Here is a 23,168-nt window from a genome sequence, read left to right as displayed (position 1 = left end):
CGGTGATTGTATGATAATATTACACACATATGAAAAAGTTTAAGTCATAATCCAGACTAAAAACAACACAGTTTAAACTGACAAATACAGGACTTTATGTTGTGGGTGTTTACCGCTTTTTTTGAATTATGTCTTTATATATCTTTTTTTTACTTCCTATTGAGTCCGTTTCACACCGTCAGAGAGGGGAAAGCAGCTGAAAGGATGTTTAAATACTCATAGACGCCATATTATAAAAGCAGGGTTAAAGTAGGTGTAATCCAATCATCTACTACACTCTTTAAAACTATTTATATTTAGACGACTATATCTGACTTTTGAGTGTTCCGTTAAATTAATAAATCTGTTAATTTACGCATTCACACATCGGGAGTTTTTTATTTCTCCAGCTGTTCTTCCTTCATTTGGCAGCTTCAACTGTGTTACTATTAGTCTGGATTAAGTGTTTAACTTCTTCATATTTGTCTAATATAGTTTACTCTTCCTTTGTTAAATGTGCCGCTCTGCCTGTCCGTCAGTAGTCTTGTTCATGTCTGTGATTGGTCAGATGCTGCAAACACCTCCCTGTTCATGTGAACGCGCTCATATCCAGACAGAGAAACCCTGGGTTGACTTAACGGGTTGATAACCAGCTTCGTAGTACAGTTTAGCGAGATCTCGTGTGTTAGGGTAAGTGAAGCCAGATAACAAGAACATACCCTGGGTATGTTGAACTCGCTTCGTAGTACAAGCCTCTGATGTCAGAAGATCACAAAAATTATTTTTTTACCTCCTCATTTTTTAAGGGTACTTTTTAAAAGCTTTTAACCTGAGAAAAACGTGAAAACCAAATAAAAGGAGCATGGTCACTTCAGGGTCAAACTTCACCCCCATGCCTTCATGGTAGAATGACAACCAGTAAAGCAGGAAAACTGACAGAGATAACGCTGGATACTTTTATTGGTCACCAGTAACCTCTAATCACAGTTAAAGTGATGCTGAACTTTGGTAGAACTTTGGGTTGTATTGCTAGCAGTAAAACTGACAGAGATGACATGAGAACTTTTTAGTTGGAGTAAGCACTTCAGGTTCATATGACAATGTTTTATTTTTGCAATGGCCTTCAAATCTGAGCAAAGGAGCTGATATTTGTCCGGTCTCTAACCTGTGACCAAGCTGACTTGGTTGAACTTATAAGGAAACTTAGATCAGTCTCCTGTTGAAATACAGGGTTAAAGAGACACACAAGCTTATCCACCACGGCAAGGTGCCAACTCCAGTAGGATTCATTATTTTGTTTTATTTTTTATTTTATTTATTTTTTTGATATGCAATAGCACTTTAAAAACATGTATATACTATTGTATAACAGCAAACGCTGGCCGGGTTACGGCATGATACAAGAACTGAGGAAGCGGGTTGGTGGAGGCAAAGTTTGACCAAAAGAAATCCAATTAAATATTCCATTGCCATACTCCAGCACATTGTTTACACTTTGGGATCCACAAATTTGAATGTTTTGGACGTGATTAAAGTGCGCACGTTGTTGGTGTGCTTGGTTTTGCGGAGCGTTTCAGACGGAGGGAGAATACAGGTATACTCAGGCAGGCAGTATGAAAAATAATGTTGCATTGTCAGGGAAAACATAGGGTGGTTCCCCTGAACGTTGGTGAATGAGGGGATAGATGGACTGGTACCACGGGACATTTTAGAACATTTTCATATTTTTCGTAGGTCTTGCGCTGATCAGCCACCACACTCTAAGAAAAAACATCTGAAGAAAAACAGAAAATGTCCTGGAAGAAAATTACCAGGTGTCTCTTTTATAAAACTGTGCGTAGGATCCATACTAAAAATGTGCGTGCGCACAAAAGCCTAAAAATGGCGTGCGGCAAAAAAAAATCAGACTTATAAAACTGTGCGTACGCACACCTGCACGCAATGTTCCCTTTATAAATCACAGTCCACCTGGAAATGTGCGCACGTGGATCCGCCTCATATCCCGCCCTCTACACGCCCACTTTCAACCATAAATGGTCGATGCAAAGCACCTCATGAATGTTTCTGCATGTGAATGAGCCTGTTGATCAGTGGTTCTTTACGGTGAATCACGGCGACTCCCGAGAGGAAGACAGAGAAAAGGAGTTTTTCTGACACAGAGATGGAGGTGTTTGTAGGTGAGGAGGTCTCTGAACACTCGTTCCCTCCTGATTCTCTCATTCACGTCACGTAGTCCTCACAGTGACGGTATATCCACCAGCACCATGCAGCATGTTCCGAGTCTCACCGCTGTGTTTATATCTTTACAGCAATCACACTGATCCATTCACTTAAAATGATCAAGACAATCAGTAATATCCCCCACCTGGATATCATTAGAAAAAAGGAAGTTTGACAGGTGTACACTATTTATATTTATTTATTTATTATTTAAGTTTTTATAGTGAACTTGTCCTGCATTATGATTAGGCCTGATAATGATAATGCCGATATGGAGTGTAACGATTGTGTGAGAGCTGTCACTGGCTTCATTTACACACTTTGTTAATTTACACAATCCATACTGGTGAAGATGTGCTGTTTGGAGATGACTGGAGGAGGCAGAGTGTGTGGCGCACCGCGGTGGCGCACTGGAGACAGTCTGATAGTTGCATCGGATAGCCATTTTCATTTTGTCTATATGTATACTGTATCTGTCCCTATCTAATAAACCATAAATAAATTAATAAGTCATGTCATGTTCACTGCAGCGATTTTACACAACAACTTTATGAAAACTAATATGGTACTTGGTGATATCTGCACACTGTTAGTAGATATTATTAAAACTATTGGCGCTCTGTTCTGCCATTCTTTAATGCTATTTGATATAATCTTGGATTTCTACAACCGATGATGATGATTTCATCAGCTGCTCCACAGCTGACTGCGACTGTCGGAAGTCCGGTCCTCTCCTCTCAGATCTCCTCTGAGCTCCGGTGGTGGAGGGGGGGACATGATGGTGAGACAGCGCTGATGAGATATTGAGCGGAATTTGCTTTGAGATTTGAGTTGATCTTTTACATTTGTAAGGTGCTTATGTAATAGTTATGGCTCACTAGCACAAAGAACACTGCTGTTTTAAATGTTTATGATAAAGTGGATATAAGTATGAAGTGAAGTTAAATGTGTGAGAGGCATCATTATACGTATAATGACATTTAATGTCTACAGTCTGGCTTCAATTCATCTGCGTCTCCAGTTTCCCCTGCCTCGGTGCCTCCATAATGTGCGTACGCACGGGTCAAAGTTTCCGTACCGGTGCGCACATTCTCCCGTCAAGTTTGTTTTTATAGATCACAACTGTTGCGTGGGAAGTGGCGTACGCACATTTCAGGCCCCGTTTTGTGCGTACGCAACGGTTATAAATGAGACCCCAGGGGCCTCATGTATAAACGGTGCGCACGTACAAAAATGTTGCGTACGCTGTGTTTCACGCTCACGCCGGGATGTATAAAAATCAACGTGACGTGAGAATGTGCGGACCGTGCCGCAAACTCTAGACCAGTCGTGAGAATGTGTGGGCCGTCCTCCAAACTCTGTCATCTGGCAGTGTCAAACTACAAAGTACTGAAACTCGCCAAATGTGTAAAGATAATTTTTCCACTCAACTTACTGAGCTTTATTTATGATGTGGGATAAAAAAAAAAAACACATACAGTGGAGGAAATAAGTATTTGATCCCTTGCCGATTTTGTAAGTTTGCCCACTTACAAAGAAAAGACCGATCTATAATTTTAATGGTAGGTTTATTTTAACAGTGAGAGACAGAATATAAAAAAAAATTCCAGAAAATCACATCATATAAAAGTTATAAATTAATTTGTATTTGATTGTGGGAAATAAGTATTTGATCCCCTAGCAACCAGCAAGAATTCTGGCCCCCACAGACCGGTTAGATTAGTCCTCTCGCTTTAAGAAAGTACTCTGAATCTCAACTCGTGACTTGTATAAAAGACAACTGTCTCAACTCATTACCTGTATAAAAGACACCTGTCCACAATCACATTCCAACCTCTCCACCATGGGCAAGACCAAAGGGCTATCTAAGGATGTCAGGGACAAGATTGTAGACCTGCACGAGACTGGAATGGGTTACAAGACCATCAGCAAGCAGCTCGGTGAGAAGGAGACAACTGTTGGTGCCATTATTCGGAAATGGAAGAAACACAAAATGACCATCAATCGCCCTCGGTCTGGGGCTCCACGCAAGATCTCGTCTAGTGGGGTATCGATGATCATGAGAAAGGTGAGGGATCAGCCCAGAACTACACGGGAGGAACTTCTTAATGATCGCAAGACAGCTGGGACCACAATCACCAAGAAAACCATTGGTAACACACTACGCCGTAATGGATTAAAATCCTGCAGCGCCCGCAATGTCCCCCTGCTCAAGAAGGCACATGTACAGGCCCGTCTGTTTGCCAATGAACACCTGAATGATTCAGAGAAGGCTTGGGAGAAGGTGATGTGGTCAAATGAGACCAAAATCGAGCTCTTTGGCATCAACTCGACTCGCCGTGTTTGGAGGAAGAGAAATGCTGACTATAACCCCAAGAACACCATCCCCACCGTCAAGCATGGAGGTGGAAACATTATGTTTTGGGGGTGTTTCTCTGCTAAGGGGACAGGACGACTTCACCGCATCGAAGGGAGGATGGACGGGGCCATGTACCGTGAAATGTTGGGCGACAACCTTCTTCCCTCAGCCAGGACACTGAAAATGGGTCGTGGATGGGTCTTCCAGCACGACAATGACCCAAAACATACGGCCAAGGCAACAAAGGAGTGGCTCAAGAAGAAGCACAGTAAGGTCATGGAGTGGCCTCGCCAGTCTCCGGACCTAAATTCCATAGAAAATCTGTGGAGGGAGCTGAAGCTTCGAGTTGCCAAGCGACAACCTCGAAACCTTAAGGATTTGGAGATGATCTGCAAAGAGGAGTCGACCAAAATCCCTCCTGAGATGTGCGCAAACCTGGTGACCAACTACAAGAAACGTCTGACCTCTGTGCTTGCCAACAACGTTTCTCCGCCAAGTACTGAGTCATGTTTTGCTAGGGGATCAAATACTTATTTCCCACAATCAAATGCAAATAAATTTTTAACTTTTATATGATGTGATTTTCTGGATATTTTTTTTTAATATTCTGTCTCTCACTGTTAAAATAAACCTACCATTAAAATTATAGACCGTTCTTATCTTTGTAAGTGGGCAAACTTACAAAATCGGCAAGGGATCAAATACTTATTTCCTCCACTGTATTTCTTTACTAGTTTGCGCATAATATTTAACATCAGAAGGCACAACAAAAACACATTTAAACCTATTTCCCAGAGATGACATGCCTTAACCACTGTGTCAAAACCAAAATCGCGTGCTGCACAATGTGGCAGACCAACATGCTGTGTCTGTGCTCCAGAGGAGCTACAGATGGATGAACCGGAGCCTGGCACACCTAACAATGAGCCAAAAGCAGCAGCTTTACAGCGCCGTTTAGATGCAACACACAGAATGTAAAGCAACGAGGTGAGTTAAGACAAACATTTATTTTTCAACAAGGTCTTTTAATATATGACTTATATATATATATATATATATATATATATACGTATATTTCCGTTAAGTTAACCATCAGGGGGACAGGGGGAGGGACGCAATTGCGGACCAGGGGCCTCATGTATAAAAGACTGCGCAGCTTTCACACTGGAAGATGGCGTACTAACAAAATTGGAAAAGTACGTAAGCACAGACATTTCCACATGTATAAAACTGTGCGTACGCCTGTTCCTGCGTACCTTTCCTTTATACATCTCAATGAACGTGAAATTGAGCGCAGCTGCACGTGCCACTTGGTCCGCCTTGTCTCCTCCCATTAATAACTATGCAAATGACTATAAACACGCTCCATGCTGTCACCTATTGTCCAAATAACGACGGCAAATCGCGCTGGAAAAGGAACAAAAAGAAGAACGGTCAGCTGCGCCCGAGCCTCGACTGCTGAGGGGCGGCGGTCTGGCCATGTCCTCACTAACGCTGTGCTGTGAGTCACAGAGAGAGATTGTCAATACAATGAAGAATATATATGCAACGAATTAAAAAGAATGAATGAGGTTCTTGGTGGGATAAGTTATATATTAAAAGACCTTGTTGAAAAATAAATGTTTGTCTCAACTCACCTCGTTGCTTTACATTCTGTGTGTTGCATCTAAACGGCGCTGTAAAGCTGCTGCTTTTGGCTCATTGTTAGGTGTGCCAGGGTCCGGTTCATCCATCTGTAGCTCCTCTGGAGCACAGACACAGCATGTTGGTCTGCCACATTGTGCAGCACGCGATTTTGGTTTTGACACGGTGGTTAAGGCATGTCATCTCTGGGACATAGGTTTAAATGTGTTTTTGTTGTGCCTCTCTGATGTTAAATATTATGCGCAAACTAGTAAAGAAATATGTGGGGGGGGGGTTTTTTGATCCCACATCATAAATAAAGCTCAGTAAGTTGAGTGGAAAAAATATTTTTACGCATTTAGCGAGTTTCAGTACTTTGTAGTTTGACACTGCCAGATGACAGAGTTTGGAGGACGGCCCGCACATTTTCACGACTGGTCTAGAGTTTGCGGCACGGTTCGCACATTCTCACGTCACGTTGACTTTTATACATCCCGGCGTGAGCGTGAAACACAGCGTACGCAACATTTTAGTACGTGCGCACCGTTTATACATGAGGCCCCAGGGGAATCTAAAAGTTACTCCTGAAGGATAACCACAAAAATCGCAAGCGATTCAAAGGGAGAAGGGGAACACCAAATGAAAACAGGCCTAAAGGAAGGCTCCCTACACTCAATATAACTTGAAAAGACTAAAACTAAAACAACGCTATCGAGCAGCTGACTAGAACAGAGATCCTGCAGGTCCTTTCAGCTGTCAGCATTCCCACACATTTTCAGCAGGAAATGCATTTTCTAGTTAGTATTATTAGACTGCAAATCAGCCACGTTGTAAGTGTGGCTCCGTCTATTTCTTAAAGATGCCCACTTAAGCTATAGAGTCCAAGCATGTAGTTGACGCGTGTTTCAATAAAACTCCGTAGTCCATGTTCTTCATTTCAACCGTTTACTGAAAATCTTTCTTTAGTCTTCAAATACAAAAATGGTAACAAAATATCAAAAACATAAGCAGTAAAAAGGTAAGAACAGTAATATTAAGCACGGTATATTAAGCACGGTCAAAGACTAGTGTGCTCTCCAGGCTCCATGGCTTCAACTGAATCGTTTAAAGAGCACATGCAGCACAATTTAGCTTTCGCCCAATCAGAATACAGGACTGGCTGCAGTCACACTTGGTCCTTATTGAGCACACTGCAGTGAAACTACAGAGTTATTTATCTCAAGCAAATAAAACAAAATGTAAATTAACCACAGATATTTCTACTGAACAAATGGCTCTAACATAACCTGCCCCTAATTGACTAGGCTGTTAGCATATCAATTATCAAACATAAATGCTTAGAGACATTATCCACTTATACAATACTAATACTAATACTTATACAACAAACTATAAATCCTTTTTTCAGGTTTTAAAGATACATATTTGCTTTAACCTAAACAGATAAATGTCTTTAACTTATTCAGTCTCTTTTGATCTTCACAATGCCTCCTCCAAGAGGCATATCTTAGTTATGGGTCTCTCCAATGTGCTTGTCTTCGTCTGAACACAGACACTGCGGACGGTTCCTTTCGAGTCTGGCATTATCTTGACGATTTTTCCCATTATGAGGCTTGTAAGGCGCTGCTCGGCTAAAGATCTGTTATCAGGCATTTTTAAGTCTTCGTCTTTCAGTGGTAGTCCGATGCAGTAGTGACCATCAACTAGCTGTGTTGATCCTTTCACTGAGTCAAGGAACTGACGGTCCTCCTGTGACATCTCAGTCTTATCATCGTATCCTCTCTCTGGGAAGTCTGCATTGTACAGCTGAGTCAACAGGTTTTCCACATTGGATACTGAAATGCGATTGACTGAGTGACTCACCATTTCTAGGTTGGCTGTAGTGGTGCCTCTGAGTGGACCGTTGATGACCCATCCAAGAGGAGTCTTCACTGCATACGGCCCATCACATCTGCTGTTTATTATCTGCTGGGGCTCCATGGCTTTAAAGGCATCAGTACCAATAAGCAAGCCGACTTCTGCTTCGATATGCGAGATGCGAACTTCATGCAGATAAGGCCATCGATCCACATCTTTCTGAAGAGGAATGTTGTCTTTTTTCACTGGTATACTTGGTTGAGTGAACGCCTGCGGAAGGTCTATGTAATTCTTCCCTTCCAGGCTGCATACTTCCAGATCTGACAGAACGTGAGTGCTCACCTTCTTTTCTGATGCCATAGTAGTGAGTAAGAGTTACGCTTTCCTTCCTCGGAGGTTAAGCTGCTGCCTGACCTCATCAGTACAGAATGTTGCTGTGCTTCCTTGGTCTAAAAACGCATAGACCTGGATCACCTTGTCACTTCTTTTGGACTTTATTTTCACTGGTACTATGGAAAGGATATTTTCTCCATTACCTGCCCCAGTGTCTCTGCTGCTTTCATGTTCTGTTCCTACGAAGGCGTTTGTGACCGCGTTAGTAGTTTCTGTATTCCTATTTTCATCCTTTTCGGACAGAACTGGGAATTCCTTCACAACAAAGCAAGAACAGTAATATTAAGCACGGTATATTAAGCACGTCAAAGACTAGTGTGCTCTCCAGGCTCCATGGCTTCAACTGAATCGTTTAACGAGCAACATGCAGCACAATTTAGCTTTCGCCCAATCAGAATACAGGACTGCTGCAGTCACACTTGGTCCTTATTGAGCACACTGCAGTGAAACTACAGTTATTTATCTCAAGCAAATAAAACAAAATGTAAATTAACCACAGATATTTCTACTGAACAAATGGCTCTAACATGCACATTTTATCTTAAACTATGTTATTCAAATTTAAGGAAATCATTTTGAAAGATGTATGTCACAACTCAAATATGAATTGAGAATTTGTGCTTACATCAATTCCTCAAAGTAAGCATGCGCAAAATATCCAGAAGTGAGGCTCTACTCAGCTGCAGGACAGCATGACCACTGAGACCATGACGCCTTCTCTGCACCGACGGTGACTGTTCGGCCAGGACGGAGCAATCTGTTTTAATAACTCCATTACAAAATTCATAATTATTATGTAACCCGGGCACTTAGCAGAAACCCAGGCTATTACAACCCGACAACGCCACTCTGGGAATTTCACCCAGAGCATAACCCAACCAAATTACACAAGTTCCTTGATAAAGAGACGGGGCAGAGACGTGAGTTTCAAGTTTCAAAATCAAATAACTTTTATTTAAATTCAAAAATGGTGATTAGTTGCTGCAATGATAAAAGCTGCAAGAGAGGCCAGGCTAGAAAAATAATGTCCTTTATTACAAAAATAGAGTTAAAAGTGTTTTTAAAAATGTCACTAACACCACTAACCTTACCAGTACAGGAGGAAGGGTGCCAGGGAAACCCACAGGAGGAATGGAGTGAGGGAGAGGAAATGCAGAACAGTTCACCACACCAGTAGTTGGAAAAACACACAGTTACTTCAACTCACACTGCAAGGTAAAGAGCACACAGGGGTTAGGAGGACACAGCAAGCCACATGCAATAAGAACCCCAACACAAGAAGAATCCCTCCACCCACTGACCAACCACCTGCAAGGATATAGCAACCCAACCGTCCTGTTAACTGGCAGAGAGCTAGGAATGTTCACTTCCCGATTACCTCCACAACAGCTGGTTTACAGATAAACTAAATAAATGCCCCCTCCCCTATTACAGCAAGAAACCTATGTTGGTGTTTGGCCACCACTTTAAACAAAAAGAAAGAAAGAAATTAACAAAAGCAAAACACACTAACAACAAATGCAGAAGTTAGAGGTAACGGGTAAACAGATTATTAAAATAAATCAACATACAAAGCCCAATACAACCAAAAATAACTTAATAACCAGAAATAGGAAAAATAAAATAACTATCTAAGGGACAAAAACAGCAGTGGCAACAGAGCTCCTCCTCCGCCACGTACAGCCAACCACGTCACACAGGAAGCACCAGTTTCCTCGTTCCTCGAGCCGCAAGTTACGGTGACCAAACAATTGGCCCACGTGTGATCCTCCAGCACGCCAACGCACACACACCGTATCCTACGCTCTTCATATAAAGCTGCACGAGCGTCGCGGGGGGGGAGCTGAGACTGCAAACGGCACCTTAGTCTGATGTTCATCTCCCTCAACAGCAGTAACAGGGCAGAACAGAGTGAGCCGAGCCTCCGCTTGGCCACCAACTGCTCCCTTTAAGGGGCTGCTAGACTAGGGGAGTGATCAAGGTGTCAACCGTTCTCAATCTCAGTGATTAAGGGGTGTGGCGACGGGGGAAAGATCACCCATTACAATTAGTTGCAACTTTGACGTGATCTGTTGGGGGTCTTGGGAATGCATGTCGCCTAGCTCACTAGCTATAGAGTGCTACAGGAATGAGTCCTAAAGCCAGGATATGAGTTAGCATTTTAGCACATTAGAGCTAACTAGAATCAGATTCTCATGTGCCAGATGCAAGTAAAATCATATCTAAATTTAGTCCTCTGCCGCTAACCTCTGGAACAGCTTACCTTTTCATATCAACAGCTCAGACAAACAGAATAGTTGAAGTCGCTGCTGAACCTCTTTTAGCTGGCGTTTTATTAAGTTAATTTTCTGTTGAGCTGCAACTCCTTTACCGCTATTATGTGCACATTATTACCTCCTTTAAGGCCCGAGGTTATGTTTTCATCAGCGTTGGTTTGTCTGTTATCAGGATTACTCCAAAAGTTTGTGATGGATTTGAATGAATTGTTTTGGAGGGGTGGAGTGTAGCACAATGAACAACCCATTAGATTTTGGTGGCGATCCGGATCATGATCCAGATTCAGGATTTTCTTTTAAGAATTCCAATCAGCCTGAGCATTAAGACCACAGGGTATAACACATGCGTAGTGTAGCTGATGACACGTTGATGACGCATGACCCCGCCTTCTTCCTTCTGAGAGCAGAGAGATACGTGTGTGGATGTGTGGCGAGATATCGAGGTGCGACGGGAGCTGCTGGCCGTCCGAGGTGAGAAGAAAAAAAAAGCGGTAGATGACGGGATGAGAGACGACGTAGTGTAACGTTATACAGACATAACAAGGCTGCTGAATGAGAGAGGCATCCGCCGATACGTTACACAGAAACACACCGTGTTAATAACAAGCCGACCACTTCACGGTACCGCCAGCTGTGAGCTGTGATCTGTTTTTAAAGTCAGGCACCTTGGCGGAGGTCTGCGCTCTCCAAGGGCCATTCTAGTGTTTATTGATTTTACTCTGTTCTTATTGTTGCTTGCTTTGTATTCATTGTCATCATGTACATGTTCAGCAAGAGAGAGAGCGAGAGAGAGAGAGAGAGAGAGAGAGAGAGAGAGAGAGAGAGAAAGAGAGAGCGAGAGAGAGAGAGAGAGAGAAAGAGAAAAAGAGAGAAAGAGAGAGAGAGAGAGACTACCAAGACCTTCACACAACCAAGACCTACACACTATCAAGACCTACACACTATCAAGACCTACACACTACCAAGACCTACACACAACCAAGACCTACACACTACCAAGACATACACACTATCAAGACCTACACACTACCCAGACCTACACACTACCCAGACCTACACACTACCCAGACCTACACACAACCAAGACCTACACACTACCGAGACCTACACACTACCCAGACACCCTAAAGACACCCTAATAATTAAAGACACAGATGTGAGTTATTTTTTTTGTTATCAAGTTTCCTCTATAAAACCTCCCTGGTCAAGACCTGTACAGCATCACTTGGGGTAATACAATATATTGTATTAACAAGTTTAGATTCAAGGAAAGACAGAGGTTCTGTAGGACATCTGAAGCTCAAATGTGTCCACCATGTTAAGTCGTCATCAGCCTGACAACCCACAGTAGTCATCATGGTATAAAAGTGTTATTAAGTTTTCTCAAAGTCTGGTGTTTTATGGAGAAAAAAAGCCTGAACTACAGGATTCTCTCTATTATTGTAGATTTGTTAAAAAGGAAAAGTAGTAGGAAGAAATTCCCCAAACTTCCAGTTATCTAACAGCATTTTAAACATGGGCTTTTTTCTTTGCTCAGATAATGAAACGAAGAAGCTCTTTCACCCCAACAGATATGTGTTTGAGGCTTTGGAGCTCTGAACAAACTGGAAAAGGAGAACACTACATAGACTTGACTCTTTCTATATTGTTGTCTTTAGTCAAAGAGTGTTCAACTGAATCAAAAACCAACATCTCTGCCGACAACCAACGTCAAACAGACGCGAGTGTCAGAAACAACTTTATATACTGCTTTGCCAGACACACACACACACACACACACACACACAACACACACACACACACACACACACAAACACACGCACACACACACACACACACACACACACACACACACACACACACACACCACACAAAGCATCCTATTGGACGATTGCATCCTTCAGTAATCAGGCCGTCATCTGTGTCAGCTGTAGCTCCACCTGTCTTCACTCTGGAAGTAATCAGTGCCGTCTGGTGATCCACCTCATTGTGGCTCTTGTAATGCATCTTACACAACAATCCAAGAGATTTGATCAATACACACTTTAAATCAATCTCATGTATTGCAACGAACAAAATAAATGCACACAAAGAAAGAGATGTAGAGTCCATGTGGCAAGACGGTTTCGTTCATGTATCCAAAACAGTTTAAAAAGCCATAAATCCACAACAGTTGTTGTGTTTAAAGCTGCATGATACGGTTTGAATAAAGAACAAACAATAGTCCCGTTTGTGTGCTCTCCAGGTTGCTCAGAGAATCACCAAAGCACCACAGCTGTGGTTATACAGAGGAGACAACAAGCCCAGTGAAAATAAAACGTTCTGAACACGGTCTAGAAACAAGTGTTGAGCGTATCGTCAGAGGAATAATACGAGCTGAAGTGGAGAAAAAGACCGTTCTTCTATCAGTATGTGGGGAAAGAAGTTGGAATTTGTATTCAATATATGAACTTGTGATTGTGTTCAATAACTATGATAACAAAATCCTCATGTCACAACTAATAAGTGATGTGACCTTTTAGTTTTAATCTTTTTTTTAGATTGTTTTTAAACAGAGACTGACTGACTCTGAACATGAACACTGGACTTTGTGGTGTTTCAGGAGGAAAACTGCCTCAGTTATTCTCTCCTAGTCACATTTACTCCATCAGCTTTGTATGATACCCTGGAAAAAAGACAAGAAAAGACTTAGTTCATTCTTGTTTATTGATTATAGAAACCTTCAGTTTGTTCACACATCCCATCAGTAAAGTCTGCTAAATGACTCTTGTTCAATGATTTCACGTACAGATTCATTTTCATCCACACAATCAGTTTGTTTGAGCAGAATCTCAGCGATGTAACAGAGAATAATGATTTCCTTATTGATTATGATCATGATAATTACAGTTTCATTAAACATCTTAGGATCTGTCTGGACCGTATCTGGTCAGGATGTGAATTTGTGGCTAAATTGTTACACAAATAATCAGTGGTCATGTCTATCATGTCTTGTGAACAGTTTTTTTCCACTTGTATCTTAATGTTTGATTGAAAGACAACTTATAATGAAGCAAATTGCATTCAGTAATAGTAAATGGTGACATGTGCTAGTCAGTATATTATACATTTTATACAAGGTGTAAATGTATCATCATGACATACAGTCTGCAGGTTAAAAGTATTTCAGCTTTTTATTAAAGCATGTGTATCAAAAGCATTCATCATATAAGTGGTGTGTAACAATATATACATACTTACAAAGTTGATGTCATCACTGATGTTGTTGCTGCGTGTTTATTCCTAGATGGAGTGTTGATGGAGCAGCTACAATGTTAGCATAGCCTGGCACTGATCGATCCGGACTCCGTTCAGAAAACAAGCATTTTAAAAGTTGTTTGCTTGCTGTGTTGCAGACAGACCCGACAAAGTAGGAATTCAGTCTTTTTACAAATCAACATCATAATGTCGTTATTTCGGCATCATTTTGATCCGTTTATTGATATTAAATCACAGCACAGTGTGTTTATTTTGGGTTCATACCGCAGTAGCGACGTGTGGCTTGCTAATGTGCTTCCTGCTTGGTGTGAATGCACGGTGGTAACACAATACGAAGCACAACGTAACGTAACTTAAACTACTATAAACAATAGCACATGCACAACAACAGCACGATGTAATGATTCAATGAACCGCTGACACAATCCCCAGAAAACATAAACACTGAACTGTTCTCCAGCTTTTCATTTAGAAAGAGCAACAACCAATGAGGAACCTGCAACAGTCGCTGATGAATCCTGTAACTTCATCACTCAGTCAGTCAGGCAGTGACACACTTTAGTGTTTGTAGGGCTGGTCCTCTGCGGTCCAGACACAAATCAGCTCTGCAGCAACAATGATGGACACCAGAGAAGTTTAAGAGTTAAAACACTGAATTTAACCCTTAAATGACTTCTGTCTATTTCAGTTTACACAACTCAGCAGTGTCATCACAATAATAAAGCCTAAGTCCAGCATAGAGAGGCTCAGTGAATGTGGTCTGGACTCTGTGGAGGAGAGTCATGGTTTCAGAGACGCTGTAGAAGGACAGAATACCTGCACTGTGATCCAGGTACACTCCTACTCTGGAGGACGGAGGACCTGAGACGGGGGTTTGGACATCGTTGTACCGAAAGCTATAACTGTTTTGGATACAATCTAACGCCCAAGATTTATCATTGTATCCAAAGTAACATTCATTCGACCCCCCCCATGCTCTCCTGATACTCTTGTATGTGACTGCTACATAAACTCCTCTCCCTCTCCTCTCCACCTCCCAGTAACAACGTCCAGTCAGACTCTCTCTACTCAGGACCTGAATACATCCAGTGAATCTGTCTGGGTGACTAGAATAAGACTGTTGTTGTCTCATAAATGTTGCTTTTCTGTTCCCCTCAGATAATAACAGCTGTGTGTATGCTGTGTTTGGATCCAGTGTGATTTCTCGTGAATATTGTAAGAATCCAGCTCTGGTCTTGGGCTCTGGTTGTGACAGTAAAACATCCACTCCAGTCACTGTCTGTGAGACGTTTGTCCATTTCTCTCTCAGAACGTCCTGTAGTTTATCTCTGACTTCTGACACAGCCGCCGTCACGTCCTCAAAGTAGCTCAGAGGACGGATATTGATGCTGGATGTAGATTCAGTGAGTGGTGACAGTGAGGGGTAGTTAAGAAGAAACTGGTTGTGATCCTCTGTGTGTGACAGCAGCTTCATCTCAGCGTCTCTCCTCTTCAGCTCAGTGATCTCCTGCTCCAGCTTCTCCTGAAGCTCTTTGACTCGACTCACTTCACTTTTCTGCTGGGATCTGACCTGCTGCTTCACATCACAGGTTCTTTTCTCCATGAGACGGATCAGCTCGGTGAAGATCTTCTCGCTGTCCTCCACTGCTTTATCAGCAGAGCGATTGACAGCCTCCACCTCCTGTTGGAGCAGCTTCACATCTTTCTCTCTGTCCTGGATCCTCTGCTGGATGTTGAGTCGACTCACCTCCAGCTCTCTCTGCCTCTCGGTCCTTTCTGCTGCAGCTGAGACGGTGTCGTGGCCTTTATGTTCATCCACAGAGCAGAGATAACAGATACACTGCTGATCAGTACGACAGAACATCTTCATCACCTCGTCGTGACGAGAGCAGATGTTCTCCTGGAGCTTCTTGGAGGGCTCCACCAGCTTGTGTTTCTTTAACGGAGCTGAGTCATAATGACGTTGGAGGTGTTTCTCACAGTAAGAGGCCAGACACACCAGACAGGACTTGAAGGCTTTCAGTTTCCTCCCAGTGCAGACATCACAGGCCACATCTTCAGGTCCAGCATAGCAGTGATCAGCAGGAGCAGCTTGGAGTCCAGTCTTCTTCAGTTCCTCCACTAAAACTGCTAACATGGTGTTTTTCAGCAGGACAGGCCTCGGTGTGAAGGTCTGCCTACACTGAGGGCAGCTGTAGATCTTCTTCTCATCCTCTCCATCCCAGAAGCTTTTAATACAGTTCATGCAGTAGCTGTGTCCACAGGAAGTAGTCACCGGATCCTTCAGTAGATCCAGACAGATCGAACAAGAGATTGCTTCCTGGTCCAGCTGAACTCCTTTCTGCGCCATTTCACCTCTCAGTAGCAACGACTGTCTGAGATTCACTTCCTGAGAACCGACACTAGTTTGAGCTCTGATGTAATCATCATGTGTTATGTTGGTTACACCCACCTTCAAACTGTCGATCTGAAGGGGAGGGAACAAGGAAATAAGAGGACCGGGTTATCAAGCTGTGAATCATTCCAGGACGAGGAGCAGCACGACTGACTACGTCCCAAATCACATACTTTTCCTTTTTACTTCTAGTACACTGCAGCTGCCCTTACAAAGTACGTACTGTTGCATGCAGTATGAATACAATATATCTGCTGTGCAGAGGATTGTGGATCAGAACAGCCAGAAAAGCATGCTGGCTTTCATTCTGTAAAATGTGACCAGATGTAGTAGGACATCCTGGTATTTTTGGCACACTGCATTTGACATACTATGTATTGGGACATAAGAAATCTTTTTTTCTGTCATACTAAGTAGTATGGTAGAATGGGTTTTGGAACGCACAGTATGTTTCGTCATTTACAAACGGAGCCTCGGTTCAAACCTGCTCCACATTTGAAAACATTTCAGTTTTCAGCTGTAAAATATTTCTTGGCTCCTCAGGCTTTGGTGATGGCTCCTGAAGGAACTGGCCTTCTACCTCCAAGAGGTCAAGGCCCAGTTATGTGTTGGTTAATCTTGTGTGACAAAGAGAATTTCCAAACAGACGGGTTAAAGCATAATAATACAATTTATTCCGAACAATCAATGTTGCATAAGTAAAATAAAAGAGTTTACAGATATCTGGATCCAACCTACGTGTCCCTGACAACATACAGTGCATGGGTCAGTTCGCGAAGTCTGAACCCCGAGCTATCCCTGATCCAGCCTATTCATGGTTTACACAATATTAATATTCATGAACTTATGGCACGTGATGTTTCTGCTGCATGTCTTCTTCTTTGTTATCTCCTTCTGACTCCTTCTTCCCTTTGACCTTGAAAAAGAAGAACAGCACCTCCCTCTCCTCTCTTTCCTCATAATTCACTCTATTCATAACAAATCCAACAGTCAGGTTATTGTAGATCATTGTAAGTACTTTTGTACATAATAAATCCAACACTCCACATTTCTCATAAACTCTTCCTCACCCGGGACAGGAACCCGGTGTGGGCACAGTTGACCGCTGTACGGGCAGCCGTTTACTGACAGGCTAGTGACACATTACACACACTCCTGAGGCTGCAGAGATTGTTTTTAAGAAATCTCATAAGCCATTGTTTTACTGCTTCATTTTTCGTTTTACATAAGAAAGTAGAGATAAGTAACCTAAGCAACTAGTGTAGTAATAATAATAATAATTTATATAACACTTGTCAAACTTAAGTACAAAGTTCTTTCCAGATTAAAAGATTTACAGAAAAGAAATGAAAAAATAATCTAAATCTCATGTAACAGCGGGGCAGCTAAGCTGAAATATTCATAACAATTGTGCATTTTGCGATAAAAGCAACACATTTGGCACAGATGTAGATTTATATGTCACAAAAAGATATAGATATCGGGGCGCTGCCAATTCGGCCCCTGACGGACGCGGCAGCCACTTTCCAAAAGGTTGCAGAAAACTGATTTTACAACTCTTGATGATTTCCAAGGTGCGTTCAAGCTGATGAGATCAGATGTCAGAAGATCACAGAAATTATTTTTTTACCTCCTCATTTTTTAAGGGTACTTTTTAAAAGCTTTTAACCTGAGAAAAACGTGAAAACCAAATAATAGGAGCATGGTCACTTCAGGGTCAAACTTCACCCCCATGCCTTCATGGTAGAATGACGACCAATAAAGCAGTAAAACTGACGGAGATAACGCTGGATACTTTTATTGGTCGCCAGTAACCTCTAATCACAGTTAAAGTGATGCTGAACTTTGGTAGAACTTTGGGTTGTATTGCTAGCAGTAAAACTGACAGAGATGACATGAGAACTTTTTAGTTGGAGTAAGCACTTCAGGTTCATATGACAATGTTTTATTTTTGCAATGGCCTTCAAATCTGAGCAAAGGAGCTGATATTTGTCCGGTCTCTAACCTGTGACCAAGCTGACTTGGTTGAACTTATAAGGAAACTTAGATCAGTCTCCTGTTGAAATACAGGGTTAAAGAGACACACAAGCTTCTCCACCACGGCAAGGTGCCAACTCCAGTAGGATCCATTATTTTGTTTTCTTTTGTTGATATGCAATAGCACTTTAAAAACATGTATATACTATTGTATAACAGCAAACGCTGGCCGGGTTGCGGCATGATACAAGAACTGAGGAAGCGGGTTGCTGGAGGCAAAGTTTGACCAAAAGAAATCCAATTAAATATTCCATTGCCATACTCCAGCACATTGTTTACACTTTGGGATCCACAAATTTGAATGTTTTGGACGTGATTAAAGTGCGCACGTTGTTTGTTTGCTTGGTTTTGCGGAGCGTTTCAGACGGAGGGAGAATACAGGTATACTCAGGCAGGCAGTATGAAAAATAATGTTGCATTGTCAGGGAAAACATAGGGTGGTTCCCCTGAACGTTTGTGAATGAGGGATAGATGGACTGGTACCACGGGACATTTTAGAACATTTTCATATTTTTCATAGGTCTTGCGCTGATCAGCCACCACACTGTAAGAAAAAACATCTGAAGAAAACAGAAAATGTCCTGGAAGAAAATTACCAGGGGTCTCTTTTATAAAACTGTGGGTAGGATCCATACTAAAAATGTACGTGTGCACAAAAGCCTAAAAATGGCGTGCGCCCTGGGTTAGCTCAGTTGGTAGAGCAGGCGTCCATGTATTAAGGCTTGGTCCTGACCGCGGCGGCCTGGGTTCGAATCCGGCCTGTGGCCCTTTCCGCATCCACTCTCTCTCTCCCCCCTTTCAAGACTCTATCCACTGTCCTGTCAATAAAAAAAATGGAAAATGCCCCCAAAAAAATAACTTTAAAAAAAAAAAAAAAAAAAAAAATGGCGTGCGCCAAAAAAAATCACTTATAAAACTGTGCATACGCACACCTGCACGCAATGTTCCCTTTATAAATCACAGTCCACCTGGAAATGTGCGCACGTGGATCCGCCTCATATCCCGCCCTCTACACGCCCACATTCAACCATAAATGGTCGATGCAAAGCACCTCATGAATGTTTCTGCATGTGAATGAGCCTGTTGATCAGTGGTTCTTTACGGTGAATCACGGCAACTCCCGAGAGGAAGACCAAGAAAAGGAGTTTTTCTGACACAGAGATGGAGGTGTTTGTAGGTGAGGAGGTCTCTGAACACTCGTTCCCTCCTGATTCTCTCATTCACGTCACGTAGTCCTCACAGTGACGGTATATCCACCAGCACCATGCAGCATGTTCCGAGTCTCACCGCTGTGTTTATATCTTTACAGCAATCACACTGATACATTCACTTAAAATGATCGAGACAATCAGTAATATCCCCCACCTGGATATCATTAGAAAAAAGGAAGTTTGTGTACACTATTTATATTTATTTATTTATTATTTAAGTTTTTATGGCGAACTTGTCCTGCATTATGATTAGGACTGATAATGATAATGCCGATATGGAGTGTAACGATTGTGTGAGAGCTGTCACTGGCTTCATTTACACACTTTGTTAATTTACACTCTCCATACTGGTGAAGATGTGCTGTTTGGAGATGACTGGAGGAGGCAGAGTGTGTGGCGCACCGCGGTGGCGCACTGGAGACAGTCTGATAGTTGCATCGGATAGCCATTTTCATTTTGTCTATATGTATACTGTATCTGTCCCTATCTAATAAACCATAAATAAATTAATAAGTCATGTCATGTTCACTGCAGCGATTTTACACAACAACTTTATGAAAACTAATATGGTACTTGGTGATATCTGCACACTATTAGTAGATATTATTAAAACTATTGGCGCTCTGTTCTGCCATTCTTTAATGCTATTTGATATAATCTTGGATTTCTACAACCGATGATGATGATTTCATCAGCTGCTCCACAGCTGACTGCGACTCTCGGAAGTCCGGTCCTCTCCTCTCAGATCTCCTCTGAGCTCCGGTGGTGGAGGGGGGGACATGATGGTGAGACAGCGCTGATGAGATATTGAGCGGAATTTGCTTTGAGATTTGAGTTGATCTTTCACATTTGTAAGGTGCTTATGTAATAGTTATGGCTCACTAGCACAAAAAACACTGCTGTTTTAAATGTTTATGATAAAGTGGATATAAGTATGAAGTGAAGTTCAATGTGTGAGAGGCATCATTATACGTATAATGACATTTAATGTCTACAGTCTGGCTTCAATTCATCTGCGTCTCCAGTTTCCCCTGCCTCGGTGCCTCCATAATATGCGTACGCACGGGTCAAAGTTTCCGTACCGGTGCGCACATTCTCCCGTCAAGTTTGTTTTTATAGATCACAACTGTTGCGTGGGAAGTGGCGTACGCACATTTCAGGCCCCATTTTGTGCGTACGCAACGGTTATAAATGAGACCCCAGGGGCCTCATGTATAAACGGTGCGCACGTACAAAAATGTTGCGTACGCTGTGTTTCACGCTCACGCCGGGATGTATAAAAATCAACGTGACGTGAGAATGTGCGGACCGTGCCGCAAACTCTAGACCAGTCGTGAGAATGTGTGGGCCGTCCTCCAAACTCTGTCATCTGGCAGTGTCAAACTACAAAGTACTGAAACTCGCCAAATGTGTAAAGATAATTTTTCCACTCAACTTACTGAGCTTTATTTATGATGTGGGATAAAAAAAAAACACATACAGTGGAGGAAATAAGTATTTGATCCCTTGCCGATTTTGTAAGTTTGCCCACTTACAAAGAAAAGACCGGTCTATAATTTTAATGGTAGGTTTATTTTAACAGTGAGAGACAGAATATAAAAAAAAAATCCAGAAAATCACATCATATAAAAGTTATAAATTAATTTGTATTTGATTGTGGGAAATAAGTATTTGATCCCCTAGCAACCAGCAAGAATTCTGGCCCCCACAGACCGGTTAGATTAGTCCTCTCGCTTTAAGAAAGTACTCTGAATCTCAACTCGTGACTTGTATAAAAGACAACTGTCTCAACTCATTACCTGTATAAAAGACACCTGTCCACAATCACATTCCAACCTCTCCACCATGGGCAAGACCAAAGGGCTATCTAAGGATGTCAGGGACAAGATTGTAGACCTGCACGAGACTGGAATGGGTTACAAGACCATCAGCAAGCAGCTCGGTGAGAAGGAGACAACTGTTGGTGCCATTATTCGGAAATGGAAGAAACACAAAATGACCATCAATCGCCCTCGGTCTGGGGCTCCACGCAAGATCTCGTCTAGTGGGGTATCGATGATCATGAGAAAGGTGAGGGATCAGCCCAGAACTACACGGGAGGAACTTCTTAATGATCGCAAGACAGCTGGGACCACAATCACCAAGAAAACCATTGGTAACACACTACGCCGTAATGGTTTAAAATCCTGCAGCGCCCGCAATGTCCCCCTGCTCAAGAAGGCACATGTACAGGCCCGTCTGTTTGCCAATGAACACCTGAATGATTCAGAGAAGGCTTGGGAGAAGGTGATGTGGTCAAATGAGACCAAATCGAGCTCTTTGGCATCAACTCGACTCGCCGTGTTTGGAGGAAGAGAAATGCTGACTATAACCCCAAGAACACCATCCCCACCGTCAAGCATGGAGGTGGAAACATTATGTTTTGGGGGTGTTTCTCTGCTAAGGGGACAGGACGACTTCACCGCATCGAAGGGAGGATGGACGGGGCCATGTACCGTGAAATGTTGGGCGACAACCTTCTTCCCTCAGCCAGGACACTGAAAATGGGTCGTGGATGGGTCTTCCAGCACGACAATGACCCAAAACATACGGCCAAGGCAACAAAGGAGTGGCTCAAGAAGAAGCACAGTAAGGTCATGGAGTGGCCTCGCCAGTCTCCGGACCTAAATTCCATAGAAAATCTGTGGAGGGAGCTGAAGCTTCGAGTTGCCAAGCGACAACCTCGAAACCTTAAGGATTTGGAGATGATCTGCAAAGAGGAGTGGACCAAAATCTCTCCTGAGATGTGCGCAAACCTGGTGACCAACTACAAGAAACGTCTGACCTCTGTGCTTGCCAACAACGTTTCTCCGCCAAGTACTGAGTCATGTTTTGCTAGGGGATCAAATACTTATTTCCCACAATCAAATGCAAATAAATTTTTAACTTTTATATGATGTGATTTTCTGGATATTTTTTTTTAATATTCTGTCTCTCACTGTTAAAATAAACCTACCATTAAAATTATAGACCGTTCTTATCTTTGTAAGTGGGCAAAACTTACAAAATCGGCAAGGGATCAAATACTTATTTCCTCCACTGTATTTCTTTACTAGTTTGCGCATAATATTTAACATCAGAAGGCACAACAAAAACACATTTAAACCTATTTCCCAGAGATGACATGCCTTAACCACTGTGTCAAAACCAAAATCGCGTGCTGCACAATGTGGCAGACCAACATGCTGTGTCTGTGCTCCAGAGGAGTTTCAGATGGATGAACCGGACCCTGGCACACCTAACAATGAGCCAAAAGCAGCAGCTTTACAGCGCCGTTTAGATGCAACACACAGAATGTAAAGCAACGAGGTGAGTTGAGACAAACATTTATTTTTCAACAAGGTCTTTTAATATATGACTTATATATATATATATATATATATATATATATATATATATATATATACGTATATTTCCGTTAAGTTAACCATCAGGGGGACAGGGAGAGGGACGCAATTGTGGACCAGGGTCCTCATGTATAAAAGACTGCGCAGCTTTCACACTGGAAGAGGGCGTACTAA

At 42.3% G+C, this 23,168-nt stretch overlaps 2 protein-coding genes across 3 annotated transcripts in view; one reads left to right on the top strand and one right to left on the bottom strand.

The window, feature by feature from the left end:
• LOC119486943 (ral GTPase-activating protein subunit beta-like) overlaps positions 1–23,168 on the top strand; it is a 592,951-nt gene that overhangs the window by 172,714 nt on the left and 397,069 nt on the right. The window lies entirely within an intron of this gene.
• Positions 14,318–16,347, bottom strand: LOC119487077 (tripartite motif-containing protein 16-like). The gene has a single exon (XM_037767731.1). The coding sequence runs from the start codon at positions 16,313–16,315 to the stop codon at positions 14,645–14,647; it is 1,671 nt and encodes a 556-aa protein (XP_037623659.1). The 5' UTR covers positions 16,316–16,347; the 3' UTR covers positions 14,318–14,644.

This window comes from Sebastes umbrosus, chromosome 1 (genome assembly GCF_015220745.1).
Source record: "Sebastes umbrosus isolate fSebUmb1 chromosome 1, fSebUmb1.pri, whole genome shotgun sequence".
Lineage (NCBI taxonomy): Eukaryota > Metazoa > Chordata > Actinopteri > Perciformes > Sebastidae > Sebastes > Sebastes umbrosus.
The sequence above is the reverse complement of the archived record's forward strand: the minus strand, read 5'-3'. Positions and strand labels throughout refer to the sequence as shown.